General features: G+C 39.5%; 2 protein-coding genes across 3 annotated transcripts; both read left to right on the top strand.

Moving 5' to 3' along the window:
* Window positions 1–729: 729 nt before the first annotated feature.
* Window positions 730–10,242, top strand: vps51 (VPS51 subunit of GARP complex). Its single transcript, XM_044139653.1, has 11 exons — window positions 730–1,238; window positions 1,515–1,644; window positions 2,739–2,885; window positions 2,978–3,197; window positions 4,134–5,034; window positions 5,688–5,903; window positions 6,010–6,093; window positions 6,184–6,318; window positions 6,398–6,519; window positions 7,670–7,757; window positions 9,474–10,242. The coding sequence occupies exons 1-11, from the start codon at window positions 1,065–1,067 to the stop codon at window positions 9,732–9,734; spliced, it is 2,478 nt and encodes an 825-aa protein (XP_043995588.1). The 5' UTR covers window positions 730–1,064; the 3' UTR covers window positions 9,735–10,242.
* Window positions 10,243–10,468: 226 nt separating this feature from the next.
* On the top strand, window positions 10,469–25,239 carry tm7sf2 (transmembrane 7 superfamily member 2). Of its 2 annotated transcripts, none has more exons than XM_044139681.1 (11): window positions 10,469–10,562; window positions 11,264–11,343; window positions 12,639–12,835; window positions 13,505–13,559; window positions 13,839–14,033; window positions 15,057–15,160; window positions 16,349–16,468; window positions 17,155–17,323; window positions 17,401–17,481; window positions 17,712–17,834; window positions 22,368–25,239. In XM_044139681.1, the coding sequence occupies exons 2-11, from the start codon at window positions 11,274–11,276 to the stop codon at window positions 22,526–22,528; spliced, it is 1,275 nt and encodes a 424-aa protein (XP_043995616.1). In that variant the 5' UTR covers window positions 10,469–10,562; window positions 11,264–11,273; the 3' UTR covers window positions 22,529–25,239. The 2 variants fall into 2 exon arrangements, with proteins under 2 accessions (XP_043995616.1, XP_043995617.1); XM_044139682.1 differs by having other exon boundaries at window positions 10,488–10,562; window positions 11,267–11,343.
* Window positions 25,240–25,561: the final 322 nt, after the last annotated feature.

The following is a 25,561-nucleotide window of genomic DNA, read 5'->3' as shown; positions in this document are numbered from 1 at the left end:
ATATGTCAGACTTCCAAGTGAGAAAGTTTCAGATTTTTCACCAGCTCCAGTGTCAAAACCCAACATGGCTCCTATCCAATGATAGGACAGTAATAAACAGCGCATTCACACTTTTTTGTATGTGTGTTTATCTGACTAAATCATTTATACTCCTAGAAAAGAGAGGTTTAATCTTAGAATTCTGAAATAAAGATTATTTTACCACACCGATAACATTGTCAAGCACAAGGGCAGAGTCTGTTTTTACACAATCAGTAGACTTAAAAGGAAGGTCAGAGGAGAAATATCAGAACAAAGGGAATTGAGGGAACAATTAGGACTAAATAAATTTAGTTCATTCAAATTCGAAATAGTGTATATCACTCATTGACATAAATGGAATAGAATCCTATTTATGCAAGACAGATAACAGTGGTAAAAAGTACAGAGAAAAAGAAGAGGTCCACAAATAGAACCTGGTGGCACTCCTCACAGCATGGGAAATCCCGGGGAGTCGGAGGGGGAGGAGGTTCGGAACCCCCAATCTTGGAAAAGTCTAAAATTGTCCCCCCAAAGAAATCATAAAAGAAACATTTGTATTTAAACAATACCAATATGAAAAGACAATAACAACAAAGAACGAAATAAATCTGCCATACATCTAAGAAAAAAATAAGAATGAATTTTTAGGTCCACCCCTACCATTGTTAGAACAATGATTCAATACAAAAAAGAAAAAAAAAAGAATCGAAAAAAGAGAAGGAAAATGGCCCTTTAAATCGTTGTGGCGCAGGCATGCGCAGTAGTATATCCGAGTCAGGCTTGATTACGTACACTTTGTGAGAGCGTAAGTTTGGATTGGCTACAAATGCGGAAACAACGACTCCATACAGCTGCGTTTTCTCTCAAAGAAAATGACAGATTTTGAATATTTTGAATAACAAGTTTTTGTTACTCAGGACATTCTGCAAAGCTGAAAAATATTTAATCGTTTTAAACGGGGAGATAGAGTTTTCAGTCCGTGTTTCAGAGCTGTCAGGTGTTTGTTTCGCTTCGTCCGTTGTGGCAGCTGGTCGGAGTTCAGTATGGACGCCGAGGGTTCGGTGTCGGACGAGTCCGGGAAGAGGCGGAGGGTGCACGGCATGCTGAAGCTTTACTACGGGCTAAACGAGGAGGGCAAGGCCCGGGAGCAGCCGCAGTCCCTGGATCCCTGCGACATCAACGGGCCGCATTTTGACCCGGAGCTGTACCTCAACAAGGTGCTGTCTTTTTAGCTTCTACTATCACGCCGTAGTCGTATAAACACAAGTCGCTAAAGCCACTGATTTATTTTCCAGCACTATATATTTACATGTAAAAACGTAGGATGACTTTGAGGTCTTGCTCTGGAAACACAAGACACTTGGTGGATTTTAATTTGTTTTAGTTACTAAATTTACATAAATCGTGGTTCTTCCTCTCCACTAAATACAAATGAATTATTTTATGTGCTATATTAAAGAATGTTTATGACCATTATGTTTCTTAAACTACAGCTGAGAAGAGAGTGCTCCCTTTCTGAGCTGATGGACCATGAGACCTGCATGGTGAAGCAGATCCGCTCTCTGGACAGTGATATGCAGACCCTGGTCTATGAAAACTATAACAAGTTCATATCTGCTACAGGTAAAGTAGATGATACAAATGTATCTGTAGCCCCTGAACTACTTCATGTTTTGTCACGTTACATCCACAAACGTCCATGTGTGCACTAGACCAACATAAAGCAGCGTAGCATTGTAAAGCGGAAGGATAATAATACAAGATTTCATTTCATTTCATAGATTAAATTTCAAGCCATTTTCTCAGTTTGCTTTAGGTCTGTACTTTGACTGGGCCATTATAACAGACACATCTAAACTAGGAGCCTGCAACATGCAGCTCCGCAACTGCAAGTGGCTCTTTGAAATTCCACAATCCCTCTTAATAATTAGATTATTAAGAGCAAAACCAACAATTAACAAAAAAAAAGAAATATAGCTATAGCAACAGTGGATTTTAGCAGTTTTGCAGTTATTTGCATGGAATAAATTCAGTATTAAATTTTCACAAGTATTAGTAAAACAAAAAAAAAAAATCTCATTATGTTGGAGACTCTTTTTGTTTACATTTTCCACAAATATCAAAAGCTCTTGGGGGAAAGGGGGAATGTATCTGTCAATCTTGTTTTTGTAAATGTTTTATGTTTTTCTTTGTTTTTAAACCTAAAGACAGAATTAACATTGTTCTTTAAAAATAATCATGAATTTACTATTGTAGATATTTATTAAACATTTTTAAGTTTTCTTTTCACAAAAGACTAACTTTTACAGCTCTAAAGTTTAATGTAGCTGCACTGAGGGTCAGCGTTAATTGCATTTTGTCACTTGTTCAGAAAGTAACTCATATTCATTACACATACACTGAAATATTTCATTCATTTATTTCTTGGAATTTGATTATTGCGCACATATAATGGAAATATTTAATTGTATATATATTGAATCTATTTGAGTTTTTCTTTCTGATATGAGTGACAAAAAAATGTGAACACTTTCTACAATGTTCACATTTTTTGAGATGTATTTGTAGCACACTTTAATACTTTAAAACTACTTTGTCTTAATCTAGTACATACATTTCAACAGATCACATTGATGTTTTCAGTTGTAATATGATATCATTTGTAAAGATTTAAGGAGACTGAAGCATGTACATGAGGTATTTCCTCTTTTTGTTAGATACCATCAGAAAAATGAAGAACGATTTCAAAAAGATGGAGGACGAAATGGATTGCCTGTCTGCAAACATGGCCGCTATCACTGACTTCAGCGCTTCTATCAGCGGCACGCTTCAGGACCAGCACGCACAGATAACCAAACTATCTGGTATGATCCACATTTCAAAAAAATTTTTTTAAACTTTTGTTTACCTTTAGGATGATTTTGTTAGTTATTTGTCCAGTTTTCTTTCCTTCCAGGGGTTCACACGCTATTGAGGAAACTTCAGTTTCTGTTTGAGTTGCCTGCTAGACTGAATAAGTGTCTGGAGCTGCAGGCCTATGCTCAGGCAGTGAGCTCCCACCGGCGTGCGCGCTGCGTGCTGCAGCAGTACAGCCACCTGCCCTCCTTCAAGGGGATTCAGGACGACTGCAACGCCATCATGGAGAAGCTGGCTCTGGAGCTTCGGCAGAAGTTCAGGTGGAAATCTGTTAAGATCATGGATGCCCGATGAAGGAAAGATGACACAATCATTAATTACAGGGTCCTTAAAAAGTCTTAAATTCTTGTGTCTCAAATTAAAGCTTTAAAACATGTTAAGTTGATAAAATAAGATATACGTTGGCCTTAAATGCGTTTATCACAGGTCTCATTTTTTGTTGTGCCAGGACTATTTAATATAGTTTGTTGCATTGTGGTGCTTTTCATTCAGGAAAAAGTCTGAGTTGCACACAAACATCTTCATTGGTCGAGGCTACCGCTAACTGGCTGCTAATATACCCTTGCTAGCTAGCTTTTTTGAGGCTATCATGAGTACTTACAAATTTAAAGGCAGTTAGCTTGCCACTGGCTGACTTCTGCTGCCAAGTGCCAACCCATACGAGGATAGGTGCCAAAAAACTTAAGCTTAGGACTATGGGGGTTAAGACTGTAGAGAGCCATATGCAATGAGAGAAGCACAAAGTTCACAATTCTTGTTATGCTTGTTTGTAATGCAGCAAGTTCCTCCAACCATCCCCTATATTTGCATTTGTGTTCTGTATTAAATTTTATTCTAGTTTCCAATAAATAAAATTTGACTTCCTGAAACCTGTAGGTACCATGAATTAGTAAATATGTCCACAGACATGTTTCTTTCATTCTTACTAAGCTTGAGTTGTTTTCTAAAGAGGAAAAGATTCAGTAAATTGACGTGGTAAGCCAGTTGAATAACTGGGACTGAGAACAAAAGCTTTTTTTTTTTCTTAAGGTTAAAAAAACGATGCACTTTCTTTGACTATACAATTATGTCACATGACATCCATCCCTTTAAGATGCATTGACATTATGGCAAAACTTGGAAAAGTAGGCATGTGAATATGTTTGCAAGGCAACATGTATTGACTGTTTAACAGTATTTTGTGTGTGTGTTTATAGAGATGGTGGGACGAGCGCTAGAGACCTGTCGGAGTGTGTGGAGCTCCTGCTGCAGCTGGATGAGCCGGCAGAGGAGCTCTGTGATAAATTCCTGAGCCATGCACGCTCTCGACTGGAGCTGGATCTTCAGGGGTTGGAAGCAGAGATCAAACCGTACCCGCCGACTCCAGCTCCGAAAGAGGCTGCAACACGCAAGTCATCGTCTTCTACAGCCGCGGGATCTCCGAGCGATAATTCCCCTAAGACGCTCTCTCTACCTTCTCCCACCCCAAACACAGACATTCTCGAATTCATAGACAGAGGCTGCAATGAATTTATCAGCAGCTTATGTCTGGTTATTACTTCCTATCAAGAATTGTTCATCAAGCATGCTCAGACAGGCGAGCTGGCTTCGAAGAATATTCCTCAGATGGCAAGCGGCAAGCTGCAGGCCTTCGTGGATGACCTGGTGGCTCGGTATTTCTCGCTTGTCGAGAGGAGGATACAAGAAGAGAAAGGCGTCGGCGATAATTCCCTCCTGGTCCGCGCTCTGGACCGCTTCCACCGCAGGCTGCAGGCCGTGGCCAAACTGCTGCCTGGCTCCGCCGTTCCAAACCGGGGGACGGAAATCGTGATAAGAGCGGCAACGGAGAGAGTGAAGCAGTATCTCTCTGCTCTGCAGAGCTTCTACATGGACAGCCTGACAGATGTGAGACAGGCCCTAGCAATGCCTCGACTCTCCGTGGCTGGAACCGGAGCGCATCTAGGAGGGCCTGCAGCTGGCCGGGATGCTCCCAACAGTCTTCCAGAGCTTCTCTCATCTCTGTCAGCTTCTATTCTCAACCAGCTCAAGTCGGTGTTGGCGTCAGTCCACCTCTTCACCGCCAAGGATATTACTTTCTCCAACAAGCCTTACTTCAAGGTAAATCTCCTTTGTTAAAAACATTTTTTATGAACTTTATTGATTTTCCATCATTCGGTTCCTTCCTCAGAAAGTCATGCAAAATCATTAGATTCATGTTACTGTATAATTGAGAGTTTTTATTTGCTAATTTTCCACAAAATTGGTCAAAAAACACTGGGTTTAAGTGATGTTAACTCTCATCACTTTAACCCAACCGATGGGTCTATTCCAGTCCAGTCTCACTCCGAGGCCATGATGAATCTGAGATTTTGTTTATTTTTATGAATGGAACAGATTTGTTGAAGAGGTGGTAAGACTGGTGGGTCCTGGTTTACTGTAAGTCTGTCTTTAACCATTCTGATGTTACAGAGTCTAGATCTGAAACTAGACTCTGGTTACAATCTGTAATCAATGTGGCGGGTAACAAAAAGTCACATTTACCGACACAAGTATCACAAACTTTCTTACTGATATTTGTAAATGAGCTTTACAAAATCATTTTGATAACAACAAAAAAATCAAAAACAAAGGCAAAATCTAGGAGGGACAGATCAGTTTGAAAAGATGTTTGATATTATTTAATTTTAAGAGTTTAGAACAGACACTCCTGTTCTAAACAAATTTAAAAAGTGAGTTTTTAATGAAAGCTTTTCTCTGTATCGTCGCCTTAGGGGGAGTTCTGTAGCCAGGGAGTCCGTGAGAACCTGGTGGTGAACTTCATCAGGTTTGTGTGCCAGTCTTCTCGACAGTTTTGTGAAAGCGCCGGAGACAAAGGAGGCTCCACGCCCCCGGCTCTCCTGCTGCTGCTGTCTCGCCTCTGCTTGGACTTTGAGACGTCCACCATCTCCTACATACTCACGCTCACAGACGAACAGTTTCTCGTCCAGGTATTGGAGAAACGTAAAATATTTTTGGGAAAGACCACACAGATGTGTGACAAACTGTAAACTAGTTTTTAAAATGACTTTGTTAAAAGACTGGCCATCTTTTCAGCACCAAAATCCCATAACACCAGTCACAACATTATGTGGAGAAGCAAGAGAAGCGGCACAAAAACTCCTCAACCATTATGTCAAGGTATTTCACCATTTGAAACAAAAATACAGAGTCAAGAGTAAAAATACACACCGTACCCAAGACTACACCTTGTTTTCTTTCTCTGTCCAGGTTCAGGGGCTGATCATCTCGCAGATGTTAAGAAAGAGTGTTGAAACTCGAGACTGGGTCAACACCATCGAGCCTAGAAACGTCCGAGCTGTGATGAAGAGAGTAGTGGAGGACACCACCTCCATCGACGTGCAGGTATCGCTTCGAACGGCAGACTGAGTCAAAGTGCCACTGTTCCTACCGGAACATCATCCATGAATGTCCTGCACCGCAGGTGGGTCTGTTGTATGAAGAAGGTGTGAGGAAGGCCCACAGCAGTGACTCGAGCAAAAGGACCTTCTCCGTCTACAGCAGCTCCAGGCAGCAACCCCGTTATGCAGCCAGCTACACACCGAGGTGAAGCAGCTTTGTTTATACAACGCTGTTGCGTTGGTTAGCAGTTTGTGTTTGTAACTCCTGATGTACAGATCAGAGGTGAGCTGTATTTCCATTACAAACATGCACAAAAATTTGTCGATATTCTGCTGATGTAAAGAAAACAACAACAAAAGAACACTTTCCCAACCACTGCGTTTCCATTAAATAATGAGCTGGTTAATGTGATAAGTCATTAAAAATCATGGCAGTGACAGATATAGACACTTTACATGAGACTTCAGTGTCTTATTCTGGCGTTGGAGCGACAAGCCCCTTATATCTCAGAGCGTCTGAGAATGTATTTGGTGTTTTGGAGAAATTGTATTCAGCGATTTTACAGAAGAGCTATGAATTAAATACTTCCGAATGACAAACTCAAGTCTTGATGAACTTCATTCTTTGCCAGTGTTGGTTGTTTCAGCACTGACTCTCTGTGGCACCAAATGAGGCCATCTGCCTTGTGGCAGTTTGTACTGACAATGTGTCAATTCGTACATGTTTTGAAATGCTTTGTAACTTACTCATCTTCTACGGTAAAGAGGTGGCTGTTTTACTGAAACATTACTTTTGTCTGATCAGGGACCATATTTCATGAGTCAACCAGTCCCTTTGAGAATCAGACCAAAATAAATAGAAACATACAAACATTATACAATTTTTTTTGATGGTTTTATCCAATTTAAATAAATTATGCAAGATTTTGGCATTTATATGATCATTTATCTCCTTGATTCGTAAAAATGCTGTGAACAAATTTGTTTAGATGGGGGGGAATGAAAGTGGGAATGGACTAAATGGCAATAAGTCGGTACAAAACTGGTGAAGAGGCTACTTAAACCAATCCCATTCAGAAACAGACCGTCATTTAAAACTGCATTTAAATTGGTTTTGTCATAATAATATATTTGTTGGCAGCGATTATGAGGTATTCAGGGTTGTCGTCTAGGAGATGAAGAAAAAGCAGCTGAAATATGATCACTGTTTATGTCTACAGAGTTAATGTTATCATAGTTTAAGTGTTCCTAAAAATTTGAATTTGCTTTTCCCTAAATAAGTGGATCGCTATTGTTTAGTGATGATGTCTAGAATAGGACCAATAATTGACTGGTTACCTGTTGTTTACCTGCAGCGCTCCCATGGATACCAATCTGCTGAGCAACATCCACAAGCTGTTTTCTGAAAGGATCGACATCTTTAGCTCGGTGGAGTTCAACAAGGTCAGTGCTGCTCTTCATTTAGTTAAATAAATATTGTTTAACGGCCTTCCAAGCGGCACATGAGAATGTCCGCCACACTGAAGGAGCAGGACGTGATCCGGGCCCGGCGGGCTGTCTGCCTTCGGGAACGTGTGAGTCGGAGCGTGCTCAATGATGCTGCTGGTTGCGTTTTCAAGTAGACTTCTTCGACTCTGGAGGCGCGGACGTGGGCTCACTTTAACATGCTAATGATACCCTTCGATTTTCTCCTTCACATCATTTTCTTGCCACTCGGGGAAAGAAAACAACAGAATGTTTGAGGCTGTTCTGCCACCCTAGATTCTTGTTGCATTTATCTAAAGCAACACTAAAAACTTTATTCAGATTTATTTGCTGTTTTCTCTCTTAGTCTGTGTGGAAGTCTCCTTTCTTTGTGTTTCTCGTTTCCGAGCTCTTGATTTAATGAAATGGGCTTCCAACCGCTGGCTGATGTCTTCAGTTTCCTCATAAGCACGTAGGAATTGTCCAGTGTGTGGAGATCTGGTTCTTACTGCGCGTGACTTTGCATTCACAGATGCTGTTCTTTGCTCTTGGGAAGTTTGAATATTCCTTCATGTTGATTTGTTAACTCGCTGTGACGGTTTCTGTCAGAAGTTTACAGCCACTCAACATTGGCGTGTCATTTATGTTAATTTTGATCTTTAATTGGTTTCATTTGAGGGGGTATTGATTATTAAAGCTTCAATGCATTTTTACAAACGAGTGTCAGGCAAATTTACATTTATTGTGGATTTTCTCTGATTTCCATAGTGACAAAATTATACAAACTGGATCAAATTAACATAAACACCCCCACCAATATTTGAATAAATGGCTTTTAGGAAGTTACAGGAACAAAAACACATTCTTCTTGTAGCCATCAAGTAATGGCAGAGTTTGATTAAAATGGATGGCTGCCTAGAACAAATAATTCATGAATTTCAACAAGGCCGACTTTGGAGCCATTCCAGAAGCTTGACATTAGTCCGCTTTGTCTATTCCAAAACCAACTTTGAGATGTATTTGAGGGTTCATTTACACCAGCCCTGTTCAGTTTGCTTTCATCCAACTCTAGTTTGTTTGCCTAGAAAGTCTGGTTCATTGAGGAAGTGTGAATGCGTAATTGAACCCTGATGTGGACCAAAAAGTGATCTTTGGTCCTCCTAAAAACCCAGGTGAAGATTAGTTGAAGTGAACTCTGGTGCGGTTTGAATGCATACGTGAATGCCAAGCGGACCAGAGACCTCTTCCAAAGCAGGAAGCGAACTAAAGTGCAGGGCATTGTGGGTAAATGCAACCAAAACAAACACATGAGTCTAGCGCTAGCTGGAAAAATGGTTTGTTTTTTTTAACAACCTACAAAAGAAAAATTCTTCAACTGACGTCACTTTATTTTTGGTTACACTTTGTGAAGAAGGTTCAGAGGTTTTCATGTTTCCTTCAGTAGTTCTCGGTGCGGCGCCACCACAATGGAGTGTGAGAGAGAACCACAGCAGCTGAAAATGTAACAAATGTTGCAACTTTGGTCCCCAATCCATCAAGCATAAAACATGCAGGACAGTGGCTTTAGCAAGCTTCAAACATTGTGGTGGCTGTGAGTTTGTTTTGACCAACGCTCTACTGTTCTTCATTCCTTTAGCCTTATCCCGTCACCCGTCTGCTGGTCTGCTGGCCAAATTAACGTGTCCTCTCTCCCAGGTCTCTGTGATGACGGGAATCATCAAAATCAGCCTGAAGACGTTCCTGGAGTGTGTCCGCCTGCGCACTTTTGGGCGCTACGGCCTGCAGCAGATCCAAGTCGACTGCCACTACCTGCAGATGTACCTGTGGCGCTTCGTATCAGACGAGAACCTCGTTCACTTCCTGTTGGATGAGATAGTGGGAAGCTCCGCCCACCGCTGCCTGGACCCCTCACCGATGGAGCAGAGTGTTATTGAAGTGATCTGTGAGAGAGGTTGAGTGGTACCTGTGTTTCGTTGTTCGGGAATTGTTTAGCCATTATTGGCATTAGTTCGGTGAATACTGTAAACATATTGTAGGAAAATAATCATCCTGATCTCTTATTTATTACTACTCCCACGGTTCTTGGTTGGTATATTTCCAAGATTTACCAATCATGATGTTGTCTGTTGAGTTTACTTACAGTTTCTAGTATTAATCATTTGCTATGAAATAATAATTAAACAAAAAACTTGGATTCAGTCTGAAAACGGGGGATCTCTAGCACTCCGACCTTGAAGATAATATGACTAATTAAAAAACACTGACGACTAAAGAGCAAAGCTGTGTCCAGTGAAAGCTGCTCCATTAATAAATCTCCTCAGGCTATTTGCGGACGTTTTTGTTTTCATTCATTAACTGTAAACTGCAGTACATCTGTTTCCTGTCTGTTTCCTGTACATGTCTGAATAGTGAATACACTAAATTGAATGTATGTCCAGAATAAACATGTATGGGTTTAAAAGAACATGTTCTTATTAATTCTTAAAATATGAAACTTTAGGTATTGCTTTCCTAAAGCATCGATGCGATTCAGGTTATTTCGCAACAGACTACTAGCCTCTGAGGCGTTTTCCAGCTTCAGCTGTCGCCATCCGGTTAGCTGGCTCTGATTGGTTGAGGCATCTTGTCTCCACCCTCTTCTGATGACAACGAACAAATCTGATTGGCTGAGAGGGGGCTCCATGCCGACAGGTCGTACTTTGGGCGGATCCACGTGCAGGTTGCAGTATGGACGGACAGGAAAGCCTCTGACGCTCCGCAAGCTCCCTCCTCTATCCAACAGTGGTAAGAGCTTTTATTTACTGTGTTAAATAACAGAGTCTCACTTTGACGTTCAGATTCTCACTTTGACGTTCAGATAATGGTAATTGCGGCGTTTCTAGATGGTGTTTACCTCCCATTTCTGCGTAGAAAGGTTAGTCTGTGTGTCACTGATTGCACTTTGACCCAAGTTTGGTCCCCGTAATTTTTGACAGATATTACCCTAACAACCCGCTTATTAAACATACCCTGGAGCAAATAATTTCAGGATTATAACTGTATAATACTTTTTCATTTATCCTTGAAGATTTTATTTTCAGCTTTTCGCAGTTCTATTATTTTCTACATTTATTGAGTTGGCTTCATCTTTTAATGTAAATATTTAATTTAATTCCAGGGAACTAGTCTGAAATGCAAGACTTCACAATATTTTAGAAAGTTAAATTTTTTTATTTTATTTTTTTTTTTAGCATGTATGGTGTATTATATCAGAACAACTGTCCAGTTAGAAGTTTACCAAGGATCATTGTCCTTAATGTTGAACCATTTTCCTGTTGATTTTAAAGGGAAGTTGAAGAATTTTGAGTCTGTCTTTCTTTTTTTTATTTAAATTATGTCATCCATTAATGCTGCACCACTTGGAGCAAACCACACCAGCATCATGATGCTGCCACCGCCATAAAAGTTTGGATAACGTCCATTATCTGTGTCAATATTCTAAACAGGAGGAGAAAAATGGGACCCAAGAAAGCCCTGAAACACAGACTGTCACACGACACAGAAAGAGAGTTTGGAGGAACTCTGGGTAAGCTTGAGCCGTTCCGCGAAGTTTGATACATTTGAGTCATGTAAAAAAAAATAAAAATAAAGACACTTTAGGACTGACTGTGTTTTCCTAACATATTTTAACATATGGAGGAGTAGCAGAAACTTTTCTCAGACTGATGTCAGAGACTGATCGATTGTTACAAGAAGCGTCTTGCTAACGTTATTTCAGCCCAACCGTAACACAATCTATCGCAGGATACTTTAGGTGTCCTAACACTTTTCTCAGTTTTTTTGTTGTTGTTGTTGATGTGTTGCATTTAATAAGTAAAATAAAATTAATTTTTGGTTTTAATGTTATATAAAATCTTTTTTTTTTCCCAGCCAAAGTGGATAGGAGTAACTATTAGAGGACAAGATGTCCTAACGTTTGCCTCCGCTAGGAAACAGTTTATTGTTGATATGTGTAAAATAAAGTTAACTTCTGAAGTCTTAGTCCAGTTAATCCATTTTCTTTTTTTAGAGATAAGCAAAATTAGACATTATTATTAATAAGCAAACACATATTATATATAAAAGGAAGTCACAAATCGTGCACTTCAAAATAAATGCAACATAAGCAGTATTATTTATTAATGTATAATAACATGATTTGCGAAATATGACTTTTCGAGACATTGTTAAACTATTTGTTACAGAAATGTATTTCTTTTTAGTTTCTAGCGCAAATATCTTAGTACACTTGAAATAAGACAAAACTAACTTACAAATAACTGTTCAGCAAGGCATAGGAGCTTATTTTATATATTTTAAAAAAATCCATAATATTAATTTTAAAAAGTACTGGCTTCACTGGAAGAATTATTTTTTTTTGTCTCAAGACCTTTTTCCCTAAATGACAAAAACTGCCAGATTTCTTTTTTAAATAGCAATATTAAGGAATTATTGGCATAAAATAAGCTCGTAAGTATCACACTGAAAAGTTATTTCGAAGTTAGTTTTGTCTTATTTTAAGACAAAACTTAAAATAAGTTTTAAGTTAAGTTGCCGCTTTTCTAGAGACATTTGCTCTAGAAACGCGGCAAAAATACTGGGTAGGATTTTGTGTTTTTTGCAGTTCAATAAAATGTTTATAGAACGGAGCTCATCTGACGCTGAACGGTTTTGATTTGATAATGCTGACATTATTTCAAACGTCTTTATTGTCTGGCATTATTTGTCCCATTCATTTCATGCAGGAACCTTCGATATCTTCGGTCTTTTTTGCTGTTATCAGTCAAAGTTCTTGAACTATCTTACCATCCCATCGTCTCATTTCCTCCTCTGTTCCTTCAGGTGCCGTGTGCATTCCCGTTTTCCTCCCACTGACCGTTCTCTTCCTGATCTGTGTGAGCCAGTCACCGGAGGCCAGCGTCCTCCAGTGGCCCCCCTGCCTCCCCCCCGCCGACCAGCTGTGGGACCCGCTGGCTCCCACGCTGCTGCTGGGATGGATCGGACTGCACGCCCTCCTCTACTTGCTGCCGTTAGGAAAGGTGGGAAATGTCTACAAAATGTCCACTTGGTTTTGGTCTGTCACGTAAAATCTCAGTTAAATCCAAGGGAATCTGTGGTTTTAATATGATAAAACGCAAGAAGGTTCAAGTGTTATGAATACAAATATAGTACATGAATATTCAATGACAAACCATTAAACTGTTTATTATTTAGCTCTGTGAGGTGGCCGTGTTGAATATCCTTGTCGTCATTTGTTTCTTTTAGTTTTGTCTCTTTTGTTTTGGCCATTAATAGCACTCTACAGAATGCAAGATCTTGTCTAAACTTACAATGTAAAATACACAATTAATTAGTCTGTAAGTGTAGAATAGCAGAAACACATAAACAGTAGAGATGGTATTATCTTTGGCCACTGCTTTAAATAAATATAAAATGTAAAACAGAGAAAGAGTTCATTGGGTTTCTCGTTATGTTATTTGTTTTGATTGAGACGATCACCTTTCTTCAAACTGTATGTTGTGATTATTGTTTTTTGACACATCCATCAGGTCTTTGAAACATTGTTATATTGTTCTCAACTATAATATTGATAACCGTTTGGTCAGGTTGACCTCATGGTGCTGCAGCTCATCTACTGTTGGGTGTTTTTATCAAGTGTTTCTGCTTGATTTGCTGACATTTCTCACCGCTGCTCTTTTTGCATGCAGGTTTCAGACGGATTAGCGCTGAGGGACGGGAGCCGCCTCAAGTATCCCATAAATGGTATTAACCAGCTCCATTGTTGATCGACGCTTTTTTAAAAATAAATCTCTTTGTCCAAATAAATAAATAAAGTGTGATGTTTTATTGTTCTCCAGCTGCTACATTTCATATCTCCTAGTGCGACACTTTACTCATGTTTGCCTGTTTGAGCTGAAGTTTGCTTTAGATAAACATTTCCTCTATCTGCCAACTTTTAGCTGCTTTTTTAAAATGCAGTCCTCCATCTGTTTGCTCTCCCTGGGGCTATAACATTTAGCTTTGTTTGTTTTCCTCCCTGAGGTTTCCACGGCCTGTGCATCAGCGCCGCGTTGCTGTCGGTGCTGCTGGGGCTCGGCGCTCCTCTTGGATATCTGTTTGAGCTGCTGGTGCCGCTGGCGGTCTCTGCCATCGCCGTGTCGTTCCTGTCCTCCGTCTACCTCTACGTCCGCTCTTTCTGGGCTCCCTCCCATGCTCTGGCCCCGGGGGGAGACACAGGTGAGAAAGCGAGCTTCACCGGCGGAAAGTGAAGCGGGGAAATAAACACGATAGCGCTGTGTAAACACGGCCGGTGGCTACGCACTGCGCATTCGAATGCCCCCGTTTGTTGGATTGCGGGAGGTTTTTTGGTTTTTTTGGTTTTCCTGTGGGTAAATATCTAAGAGCCCTGCTGCTCGGCAGGAGTTTGCAGGCATCAGCATCAACTGCATTCTGCCTTTTTAAGCCGGGTGACCCTGCTGTGCCAGCTACACGCTGTTCTTATGTCTCCTCGGGCAATAAGCATCCACAAAGGCAGAAAACAGCAGAAATGTTATTCAGTATCTGAGAGGATAAATTCTGCTAACAAACAGAAAAACACAAACGACTGTATCAGCTCTGTTTCTGCAGTTGGAGTTGAATGTGGGGCCGAAATGATTCTTGACTAATTTTGTGAACAATTGATCGTTGATCCAAGTATACGGACTCAAGCGAGGTCAATTGCTGAAAGAACAACAAACTCACAGCAGCAATTAAGCCAAAAAATTAATTTGAGAAAAACCTACTTTGTCTGTAAATACGTTTTTATCCAACTCACGGCCTAGTTTCTTTAAGTATTAAAGAAAAATTCCTTTTCCTATTTGCTGCCCGTTTATGAATTGGTTTATCCAAAAGGGAATCAACAGATCAGCCCTACACTGTACTGACGTCAAGTTGAAAGGCTGAGCTTTCACACTTTCACACGCTAAATGAATGCTATGTTGTTCAATTTTAGGCAAGAAAATGTTTGTTTTCTTATTTGCTTATTGGTAATCAGTGTTTAAAGTTATCAAATATATATAAATGATGCATTAAATTCTTAAAGAGAACATGTAGGTAAATAGTTATATTGGTACACAATATGAAATATTATTTCATATTTCATTTGTTCTATTTATTTATACAGGAATACGGTAACTTGAACAGTATCTTAACACTTGTGCTGAAGACATCAAAGCATCTTCAAAGAGTCGTTGTTAGTACTTGTTGTCTATCTTGTTGCAGGGAATCCCCTTTATGACTTCTTCATTGGGCGGGAGCTGAACCCTCGGATCGGAAACTTTGACCTCAAGTATTTCTGTGAACTCAGACCAGGTCTGATTGGTTGGGTAAGTTCAATATTCAGTGTGACAAATCATGTTCTGGTTTACTTTTAAATTTTTGATCACGTTTTCCAAAAGTTAGGAGAAAGCGCAACATAAAATGTCACTTTTTTTTGTTGTTGTTGTTTTCCTGATGGTGTTATATCTAAATGTGATGCAAAAATGTGTCATAAGAACTAAACTCCCTTTTTTTAAAAACAAAAAACAAACTGACCACCGGGTGGCATTGTTGCTCTCCTCTGATCGATTTGCAGCCTCAGTTTGTCGCAACCCAGATCAAAGTTCTGTTGCTTCCCTGATGACCCAGCACAGCACCAGATTTATTGGACACTTTTATCTCTCATCTGCGTCACCAGAGAGAATAATAAGAATAATAAAAAACATAGAGACAGATTTATTAGTTTGAAATGAAACGTTTTTATTACTCCACCAGATCCTTTCAGAATAGAAATAACAAATTAATAAGATTTAAGTACGAAAGGAAAGTGGTGTCCCTCTTTAGTCGCGGTGTAAACAGTTAAACTTCTGTACATGTGAATGTTTTAAAGCAGTGTGCGTAGGAGAGCAGAAGAAAAACCTTCCACCAACTGGCTCCAGACAATGTGTGGGATTTTTTTATTTTTATTTTTTTTGTCTTTTATACATCTTTGGAAATGTCAAAACTATTTACTTTTTAGTGTTCAGAATTTTTACAATTGATGATAATGTCCCAAATTAAAACAACTGAGCGAACTCACATGAGGGTGTGCTGACAAATGATAATAATTTCTTTACAGCTTGAAGCTACAAAAGATTCATAAGGTTCAGAGTAACAAACGATAAGATGCAGCAGTACAACAAAGTCACGGTTCACTTACATTTATCATTTGGTTCCCAATGTATCAGGGTGAGACTGGAACATTGTGATCATGGATTTAGCTCCGTATCAGGAGGAGAAGCTAAACGATTAGCTTTGATTTCTAATGCTTTGCAATACAAATCAACCCCCTTGAGCTTTTTGCTTTTTTTCGGTTTTTTTTAAACGTTACCACCCACTTTACAAACTCTACCTGATGCGGTGTTCTTAAAATAAACTCTACTTCAAAAAACAAGTCATCTCTGACTGAGTGAGTGACCACAACAATTTTCTAAGTGTAAGTTATTTCAACTTATTCCTGTTATCGCAGATTGCAGATATGATCTCTGTCCCTTCAGGTGGTCATCAACCTCGGGATGCTGATGAAGGAGGCGGAGCTTCGCGGTTCTCCTTCCCTCGCCATGATCCTGGTCAACTGCTTCCAGCTGCTTTATGTGGCAGATGCTTTATGGAACGAAGTGAGCTTTGTTACTTTTATTGTGCAAAGATATTCGATATGTCACATGTGTCAAACTCAAGGGCCAAACGTGGTAATTTGGAGCCCTCTAGATTCCAAGTTACATGAAAAAAAAGTCCTTCCAGTTTTTCAACAAATCTGACAAATCTACAGAAAATTCACACAAAATCTTCAAATTCCCAAATTTTTTTCCTCAAATTTGGCCAAAAACATTGAGTTTAAGTGACTGCAGCCTCAGCCTTCTTTGATGTCAAATCACAGTCAGTGAACGATACAGCGATGAATAAGAAGTCACATTTAATATCATACATTAGCACAAACGTCATAAAAATTTCTTACAAATATTTCTAAATTAGCAAAAAAAAAAAAAAAAATCGGTGATTTTGGTTGTTAAAAAATCTCAAAATCCTGGATGGACTGATCAGTGTGAAGAGACATTTAATTTAATTTTATTTTAAGAAACACTTACTGAAAGCTGAAACAAGCAGCTGTTAATTCGTATTTTCACAGTTGAATCGGTTTCATCAATACATTCTGGCACAACTGGCCTTTTAAGAACAGTCAGATTTTTGATGTGGCCCAAGATGAAAACGCCTGTGTGGGGACAGATTCAACATTTTATTTTGCATTGTTAATATGTGTTTTATTTTTTTTTTTCTATTTTTGCTGTTTATTCATTCTCACCAGGAGGCCGTTCTGACAACAATGGACATTGTGCATGATGGCTTCGGGTTCATGCTGGTGTTCGGCGACCTGGCCTGGGTTCCCTTCACCTACAGCCTGCAGGCTTCCTTCCTGGTTGTTCACCCACAGAGTCTGTCTTTGCTCGCGGCGGCGGTCATAGTTGCCCTGAACGGTGAACATTGTTTTCATTAGGTTGTGTTTCATGGCACACTCCATGATTTTTAAACGCGTGTTTCCGTTTGTCGTCAGGTGCTGGGTATTACGTTTTCAGAAAATCCAACTCGCAGAAGAACCAGTTCAGGCGAGACCCGACTCACCCCAGCGTTTCAGGTCGTCCGTCATTTCCATTCTTTTTTTCTTTTTTTTTATTGTTCGGCAAAAGCTGTGGAAATTTATGGAGGGAATCCATTTTGTCACGTCATTTGATTTCATTTGTAATAAAGTAACTTTGCTCCTGCATGTCCTCCTGGTGTCAGGACAGGAGAGGAAGAAGCTGAGGTGTGAATTTTTGTATTTTTTTTCTTTTTTGCCTAATCTGCATTCTGCACAACTCCTTACAGCACTGGAGACCATCGCCACAGCAACAGGGAAACGGCTGCTGGTGTCAGGCTGGTGGGGTCTCGTTCGTCATCCCAATTACCTCGGCGACCTCCTTATGGCGCTGGCGTGGTCCCTGCCATGTGGTAAGACCGCTTCAGACTCCCCGCTGCCTTGTTGACCAACCTCACACGGCCTCACAGGCTCTTTTGTGTGACTTCAATTGTCAAATTGAATCCAAAATAGAAAATGTATACAAAATCGACCAATAATTCTTTAGTTTCTTCATGTGTATTTGTTAAAAAAGATCAACGTAAGTGTGAAATATGTAATAATAATAATAGGTGAAACAGGCTCAAGATTCTCTGTCACTTGTCTGAGTAGTTATTTCAGAGGTCTAAATCTCACATAGCAAATGAGATTCTATGAATCAGGACTTCTAGAGGTGTGATAATTTATTTCCCCCTTACAGATTTCTTCTGATTCTTTTCTTCTTAATGGAACACACTTTAATTGACTCACTTACAACTGTCTGATAACATGAAATAGGCTAAAGGAGCCAAAAACCTACATATTCTGTCGCCATCTACAGAAATTCAAGGGCAGATGAGAAAAAAAGTCATTGACCGTTTTTGGTCCTTCTCTTCTCATTACGAGACATTTTAATGAGAACTAAATTAGTAATAGTTTTTTTTTATTATTATTATTGTTTAAATCCCAGTTCATAGTGTGTGTTAATGACCAGCTGGGTGGAGTTTTAGACCAAAAAAAGTTTTTTTGTGATGGCCGAATGAGGCCAGTAAAAATTTTAGGGGGTCACAGCTATGGAAAAAATATTCCACAATGTAATATAACATAAAATAACATAACATGACTCTGAATTTCAATGTCTTTTACATAAAAATTATCCTCTGGAGGCGCAAAGAGGTGGCGAACATTTTTCAAGCGGGGGGCCATGGTCCTCCTTTGCCCCCCATTCAAGGACGCCACTGTTTAAGTTGTTAATTATATCCAGCAAATCAGGTTGTGTGAATCTCTGATATGTGATGAAGTGAATTGAGCAAAGAAGCAGCCCTTCCTGCTTGCACATTTACTATTTAGTTCCAATTATCTACTTATATTTAACAATTTGACTTGTTTTTATACAAACTTCATCAACCACATAACAGATATCCTGCATGAACAGAAGATGGTGCGTTTGTGGGCTTTCTGTTTTTCTTAGCTCGTTAGATCTGTGCCACTTGGCAGGGATGTTGTTCCACTTTTTCCAATCAAAGTCTCCCTGTCACCAGTGGCTTCAGAGAGAGGTTTCCTGCTGACAGCCATGTGAAAGCATCCTGACTCGTGTCAAGACCCGCTTCAGATACTTTAGTTTCTTTCCGTCATTGTGGTTGATTATTATTATTATTATTATTATTATTATTATTATTATTATTTTCTTCAGTAAAGAAAGAAAATAGGGCAAATAGAATTATGGATTGTTCAATAAATCCCTATAATCTGCGATGTAAATATCTACAATTTTTTTCCATGAGCCGCCACTTCACCAGGTAAACTGCATTAATTATTCTGACAGGGTGACTCTTTGGTTTCAGCTCTTTAATGAATCACAACCTGCTGCTGACGAAACATTTTACAGCGAGATTTTGGCATGAGTCCTCTGACACACAATGACTAACAATCAGCCTTACAGTGATTTTATTTTATTTTATTGTATTTTATTTGAAAGTAGTTCCATATGGTACTCACCCTGCATAGTAAACCACAGCAGCACAGATTTCTATCTGAAAGCCTGATGGTTGCTACAGATATCTTTACTGATAATATTGAGCAGAGAGGATTGGGCTTTTTCTCACACGAGCCCTTTTGTGTTTTTGACTTTTTTTCCTCCTGTAGGTCGTCGTGATCCCTATTGTAGGACAGCAGTGCATATCTAAAACTTGTTTTAATCTCTTTTGATGTTGAATGGCATGACTTTAAAGTACCGATTGCCCATGCGCCCCGCGTAGCTGGACATCAAAGCTTCCCAACACCTTCTTTACTGCTTTGAGGTCATCTTTAATGTTCTTACATCTGACGTTTTGTATTCAATCCCTTTCTTATCTTCACAACCATGTGAAGACCCTACAAAACACAACCTGGGTGAAAGAGGCCATAGCTGTTTCTGGTACTATTTACAGTATAGTCTGCAAGATAGTTAACACATTGATTAGCAGTTGTTATTTTTTTTGTTTGTTTGTTTTTTTTTTGTTTTGTTTTTTTATCATAATAGCATAATCTCACATAGAAAAGTAAAATATATATCATATAAATTCCACCCTTCACAATCCTGATTAATCTAACTGAAGTATTTTTGCATAGAAATGTCTAATTAGTGGTAGAGCTGTTGCCTTGCAGCAAGAAGGTCCTGGGTTCGATTCCCGGCCGGGGATCTTTCTGCATGGAGTTTGCATGTTCTCCCTGTGCATGGTGGGTTCTCTCTGGGTTCTCCGGCTTCCTCCCACAGTCCAAAAACATGACTGTCAGGTTAATTGGTTTCTCTAAATTCTCCCTAGGTGTGAGTGTGTTGTTTGTCTTGTATGTCTTTGTGTTGCCCTGCGACAGACTGGCGACCTGTCCAGGGTGAACCCCGCCTCTCGCCCGGAACGTAGCTGGAGATTAACACCAGCAACCCTCCTGACTACATTAGGGACAAAGGGTGATTTGAAAATGGATGGATGAATGTCTAATTAGAAATCCAGAACTTCCTTATTGTGGAGATAAACCTGTTGGATGACACAGAAGCTTTTTCCTCTTTGCCACTCCACAAAACAGGAAAGACAAGAGAACGGTCAAGTAACGCAGATGTGTGCGGACCTTTTGACCACAACATAACTGCTTGCTTAATCTTTCCCGTAGCTGCAGTGAGTGGAATGAGTTTTAAACAATCATTTAAAACTCAGCCGATGTATTTAACGACTGTGAAGCAAGTTGAATATATTTCTAAAGCTTATTGCTGAAAAACTGCAGCTAAGGGTCACACCTCAGGTCAGCAAGCCTCGTCACTCCACAATCTGTCCGAAAACCCGATCCGCATTTATGGCTCATTTGAAGAAATACTTCCAGATCACTCTTAATATGTACATCAACAAATTAGGTTAATTAAAATGCTAAGTTTTACGCGAGACAATGTTGTAAGTCTCTTAATGAATAATAATTGTCATAATTTAGTTCAAATATAATTCAGTAGAAAATTGTGTGTTGGACATGTGGGACTGTAAGATATTCATGCCGTCAATGCGCCCTCTGGTGGAAATAAAAATAGTAAATAAAAAAAATTTATGAGATGAACTAAAAGTGTATCGAACTTTTAGTTTGATAAAAGCTTGATAAACTTAACATATGAGATGTTAATGTTTCTCATTAACATCTCTCATGTTAATGAGAAACACTGGTTTCGGTTTCTTATGAAGGCCATCAGAGCCGTGGGCTTCAAAAGAACATCTGGAGATTATTGTGCTAAGAATTATTTATAAAAATCAAGAAAATTGCAGAAAATCTTCTCTATTGGACTTCAGTCAGAGGCCTTTTCAGATTAGCTGTAACCGACTGCTACAGGAGATTCTTCCTTCCTACAGCTCTTAGCATCTAAGGCAACTCCTTGAAGAAAACTGTATTGGTTGCTGTATGGATTAATTTCCCTCTGGGATTAATGAAGTACTTGTGATTTGAATCAACTTGAATTAAATTATATTGAACTTATATGTAACATGCTGGGTCCCAAATCAAAATGTCTGTCCTACTATTTCAAACATAGAGACGTGGAGTTTGTTAACCTATACCAACTTTACCAACTTTTGAGGTATTATGCAACTAACACTACATGTAGTTCTGGAAGAGAAAAGGCCCGGAAACCCACAGTTAAGTACGATAGAAAACTTATTATGCTGTGGGCCTGTTTCCCTTCCAAACTCTCTCAAAATCAGGTTACAGTTCATGGCAACATGGAGAGATTTCAAACACACATCTCTCTCCCTCGGATGTTTTAAGGCCTTTTTCTGCCCTTATTAACCACTTACGATATTTTCTGTATTTTGGGCCAAACAGTGAGATTTTGACACAATGACACGGCAGACTGCATCACTTTTCCTTGAACTATCCCCGAACAGCAGCTGTCAGACTTTTGTCGCGGTTGATGTTTCTTTCCACCTCTCATTGAAATTCAGCTTAAAGTGACTCACTGCTGTCGCAGCCTTTGTAACCGAGACGTATTATGCAGTTTCTGTCTTAATTGCTGGTGCAAAATCCCAAACTGAGAAATTTTTCACTTCTAGAAAAAAAAAAAAACCATGGCAGCATGTTCCAGACAAAAACTGAGGAAACGATGACAGACAGACAAAGACTCTAAGTACAGGCTTACAAAGTGACCGTCAAGATGAATCAACACTGAACTGTATGGGCACAATCAAACAGCTATTGAGCGCCAGGCTTTTATGTAACACAGACGGAAAAGAAAGTGCGCTGCTATTTGCGGAGGGGGGCTGAACTCTTGATTACAGCTTGTTAAATTTGCTTCATGTCACAAACGCTGGTAAGCGAAGGTGTTTCTCCAATCCAACACTGATTAATCCCTCGGGTGACATTTTTAGGCTGCTTTTTAGGTCATTTATCCTTGTTGCTCTTCTGTTTCCCCCCTTCAGGCTTCTCTCATCTCTTGCCATATTTCTATGTGGTTTACTTCACCGTCCTGCTGGTTCACCGGGAGGCCCGGGACGAGAGGCAGTGCAGGGCCAAGTACGGACCCGCGTGGGACGCCTACTGTCGCCGAGTTCCCTACAGGATCTTCCCGTGCATTTACTGAAAAAGGACAACATGCTGGATTTTTTTAAGTACTGGTGCACAACCTCAGTTTACAAAGAACCAGAATGTCAAATTTAATTCACGCAGAATGGAGCCTGCTGGTTGAGATCATTGTTTACATGAGAACTTGGTTTAGATGGTAGAGAACTGTATCAAATTGTTTTTGTTCTGATTTTTAAAACCCAAGACCGTAAACCTTTCCTTTCTTTTAACATATGTGAAAATAATTTCTGCCGAGATGAGACAAAAAACAAACTCTAAAGTGTCTTTTTTATTAAAAATCACAACCTTTACATTACAGTGTCCATTTGGTGAAGCTAAATATAAATACATTCAACAAATTAGGTTTCTTATTTGTTGCACCTTTTAAAATTGAGTTAGCATTTAACACTTGTTTTCTAAAAACATTTTAAAAGGAATTTAACCATAGAAAGCTTTCTATGTTATGTTATTTTACAAGTATTTTATTAGGGTTTTAGGTAAAAGGGCAACAAAAAGTAATGTTATTGTGAGGTGGATGACTTCTAAATCTTTTTAAAAGTTAAAAACCTGAAAAGTGTGCATTTAACATTCCAATACCGCCAAATAACAATTAGTGCCTTTAAAGTTACCTATGATTAGCAAACAAACTCTACCTGAATGCAAGTCTGTTGAGAAACCAAAACCTGGCGTCTCTCGAAAATCTTTTCCATTTGCAGTTCATCTAAAGGCGTTTCTTTAGATGACATGTGTCAGGAAGACATGTTGAAGAAGGTGCTACTTCACATCGAGAAACATGGCGGCACCATCGTGCATCTTGAGGCTGATGTTGCCACCATGTTCGATATCCAATTCAGATCAAATCCTATTTGTGTTAGGAAGGTCCAGATTGAATCCAACTGAGAATCCGTGGTGAAACTTAAAACTGATGTTCACAAAAACCTTCTGTCCAATCTGATAACTGGAGTTATTTTTGCACAGCATGGGCGCCAAATTCAGTTTCTGGAAACTGACAACCACAGGACTGGCGGCTGCAGCCTGCGGCAAAAGATGATTCTACAAAATATCGACTCAGGTGTGCCGGATACAAAAGCTGGCATCACTTTTCTTTCTCTTACGACAATTATAGTGCGAGTCATAAGCGTAGGAACCGGGGGGGACGTGTACCCACCAATATTGGAGGCAGGTGCATTTGTCCCCTATAATAATTTCACTGCAGCTGCGAAAAAATATTAGATTTTGAAATCTCCCGCTCTCGTGCTTTTATTTTGAAGGCGCACCACAGCGCCTTCAGCACAGCGCTTCCTCTCTCCTCCTTCCTCCCCCCTCTGAACGGAGAATTGCAGCGCTAGAATAGTGATGCTGTTGAAATTTTAAGAGACTGAGGAAGCTCTGGTGAAGTCTTCAATTAGTTTATTGAGTATTAACCGGTTTAAATTTTTTTAATTGACCAATAAAATATATCAGAATCTGGTGGCTAGCTTGTGTGTGCTGCCAGAGTATTTATCTTGCTAATTGTGAGGCAAATGATAAAGTGAGTGTTCATCGTGGAAGTCATTTTGCTTGATGAAGGACTGAAGCCATTTTGTTCAAAAGGAAATGGAAGAAGATGTTTCTGGGGCAGTTTGTCACCTTGAGATGATAAACGCACATACAAGCCTGTCACAGTAATCAATAAATCAATTAATCCATGATGCTGATCTTTCAGATTGTGTTCTTGCATTATTTTTTGCCATTACCATTATATTACTTAAAAATGGTCTCAAAATAGCAATGTTATTGTTCATCGCAATAACTTCTGCAACAATTTATCGTGCATCAAAATTTGCAGTTTGTGTGACAGGTCTACAGAGATGGATGAAAAATTCATCCATCAGCTAGAAAATGTGCATCTCTCTTTTCCCTCCATTGTTTACGTTTGTGTCGCTGGTGTTACACATGAAACGTAACTCCCCAATGAAAAAGAAGAAAGCAACAATATGGGTTTACTAAAAAAAAAAAATTACAAATATAGTAACACGCAGTAACTTGGATAGTAACTTTAATCTGATTATTGGATTGTAAGAAGTGACGTGTTAGTTTACACATTACAAGGGGTCAGATTAGAGTAACTCTTTGATAACACTGTTTGACATTTCTGCTGAAGCTATTTACGGACCTGTCAGGTTTCCGTTGAACTGCAGCGGGTAGCCGTCACAGTGTCTTCATTTAAACTGTTCCAGGCAACCTGCTGCAGTTAAAACGCTGCTCGTTTTCAAGCAGCTGCCTTCTTTAAAGGAAAGAAAATCCACGATTTGTTGCCATGATTTCTAGTCTGACTCGTGCCGCACGTTGTCTGCTATCGTTGATTGTGACTTTTTTTTTTTTTTGTCTCCAAACAAATTAAATACCCGTTTCTGACAACAGAGTTAGATAGAAATATGTGCCTCTTTTCCATTATGATTCACCTCGCATTTATTCTGCAGATGTTGTCTCTCCCACATGCAGTCAGAGGTCTGCACTCAGACGACGGAGCGCTCTTCATTTGTCACCTTTTCTGCCCTTTTGCGGCGCCGCTGGCCTCTGGCCTCACCCACACGCTGTTTTCTGTTGTTTTTCATATGCAACGTGCTAATTAGGCGCTTGTGCAATGATAGGATTGTGTGCAGGATTTGTTCATGCTTGTACTTGGACGCATTTGTACACTTCTCCCTTCTTCTTTTATTGCTTGTATTTCAGGAAAAACTATAACTGTACTGCAGAGATTTATATTAATGCTTTTTGTTGAACGTCAGACTGAAAGCAGAAATTAAATAAGCAGGAGGAAAAAACCTTTATACCTAAAAGCGTCATTTGTAAAATACGTGATGTGATAAAATTTTGGGGAAGCAGGCCCTGTCTGACTGAAACATCGCAAGCAGTTGGAGAGAATTTTTCACGTTTCGAATTAAACCATTAGCTGAAAGTGAAATCTGCGGTTAGTTGAGATGAATGTGATGGATATTAATATAAATGAGGCGAGAGCTGACAGAGTGAGTCACAGTCGCGTCTCCGTCTGGACAGACGATCCACGGTC

The sequence above is a fragment of the Gambusia affinis genome, linkage group LG15 (genome assembly GCF_019740435.1).
Source record: "Gambusia affinis linkage group LG15, SWU_Gaff_1.0, whole genome shotgun sequence".
NCBI lineage: Eukaryota > Metazoa > Chordata > Actinopteri > Cyprinodontiformes > Poeciliidae > Gambusia > Gambusia affinis.
This window is presented reverse-complemented; position numbering and strand designations above follow the sequence as displayed.

Coding starts and splice junctions, on each gene's coding strand:
- vps51 (XM_044139653.1), top strand. CDS start 1,065: ATGGACGCCGAGGGTTCGGTGTCGGACGAGTCCGGGAAGAGGCGGAGG. Junction 1,645..2,738: donor CAAGTTCATATCTGCTACAG/GTAAAGTAGATG, acceptor TCTTTTTGTTAG/ATACCATCAGAAAAATGAAG. Junction 6,094..6,183: donor TCCTCAACCATTATGTCAAG/GTATTTCACCAT, acceptor TTCTCTGTCCAG/GTTCAGGGGCTGATCATCTC.
- tm7sf2 (XM_044139681.1), top strand. CDS start 11,274: ATGGGACCCAAGAAAGCCCTGAAACACAGACTGTCACACGACACAGAA. Junction 11,344..12,638: donor AGAGTTTGGAGGAACTCTGG/GTAAGCTTGAGC, acceptor CTGTTCCTTCAG/GTGCCGTGTGCATTCCCGTT. Junction 17,324..17,400: donor GGTCATAGTTGCCCTGAACG/GTGAACATTGTT, acceptor GTTTGTCGTCAG/GTGCTGGGTATTACGTTTTC.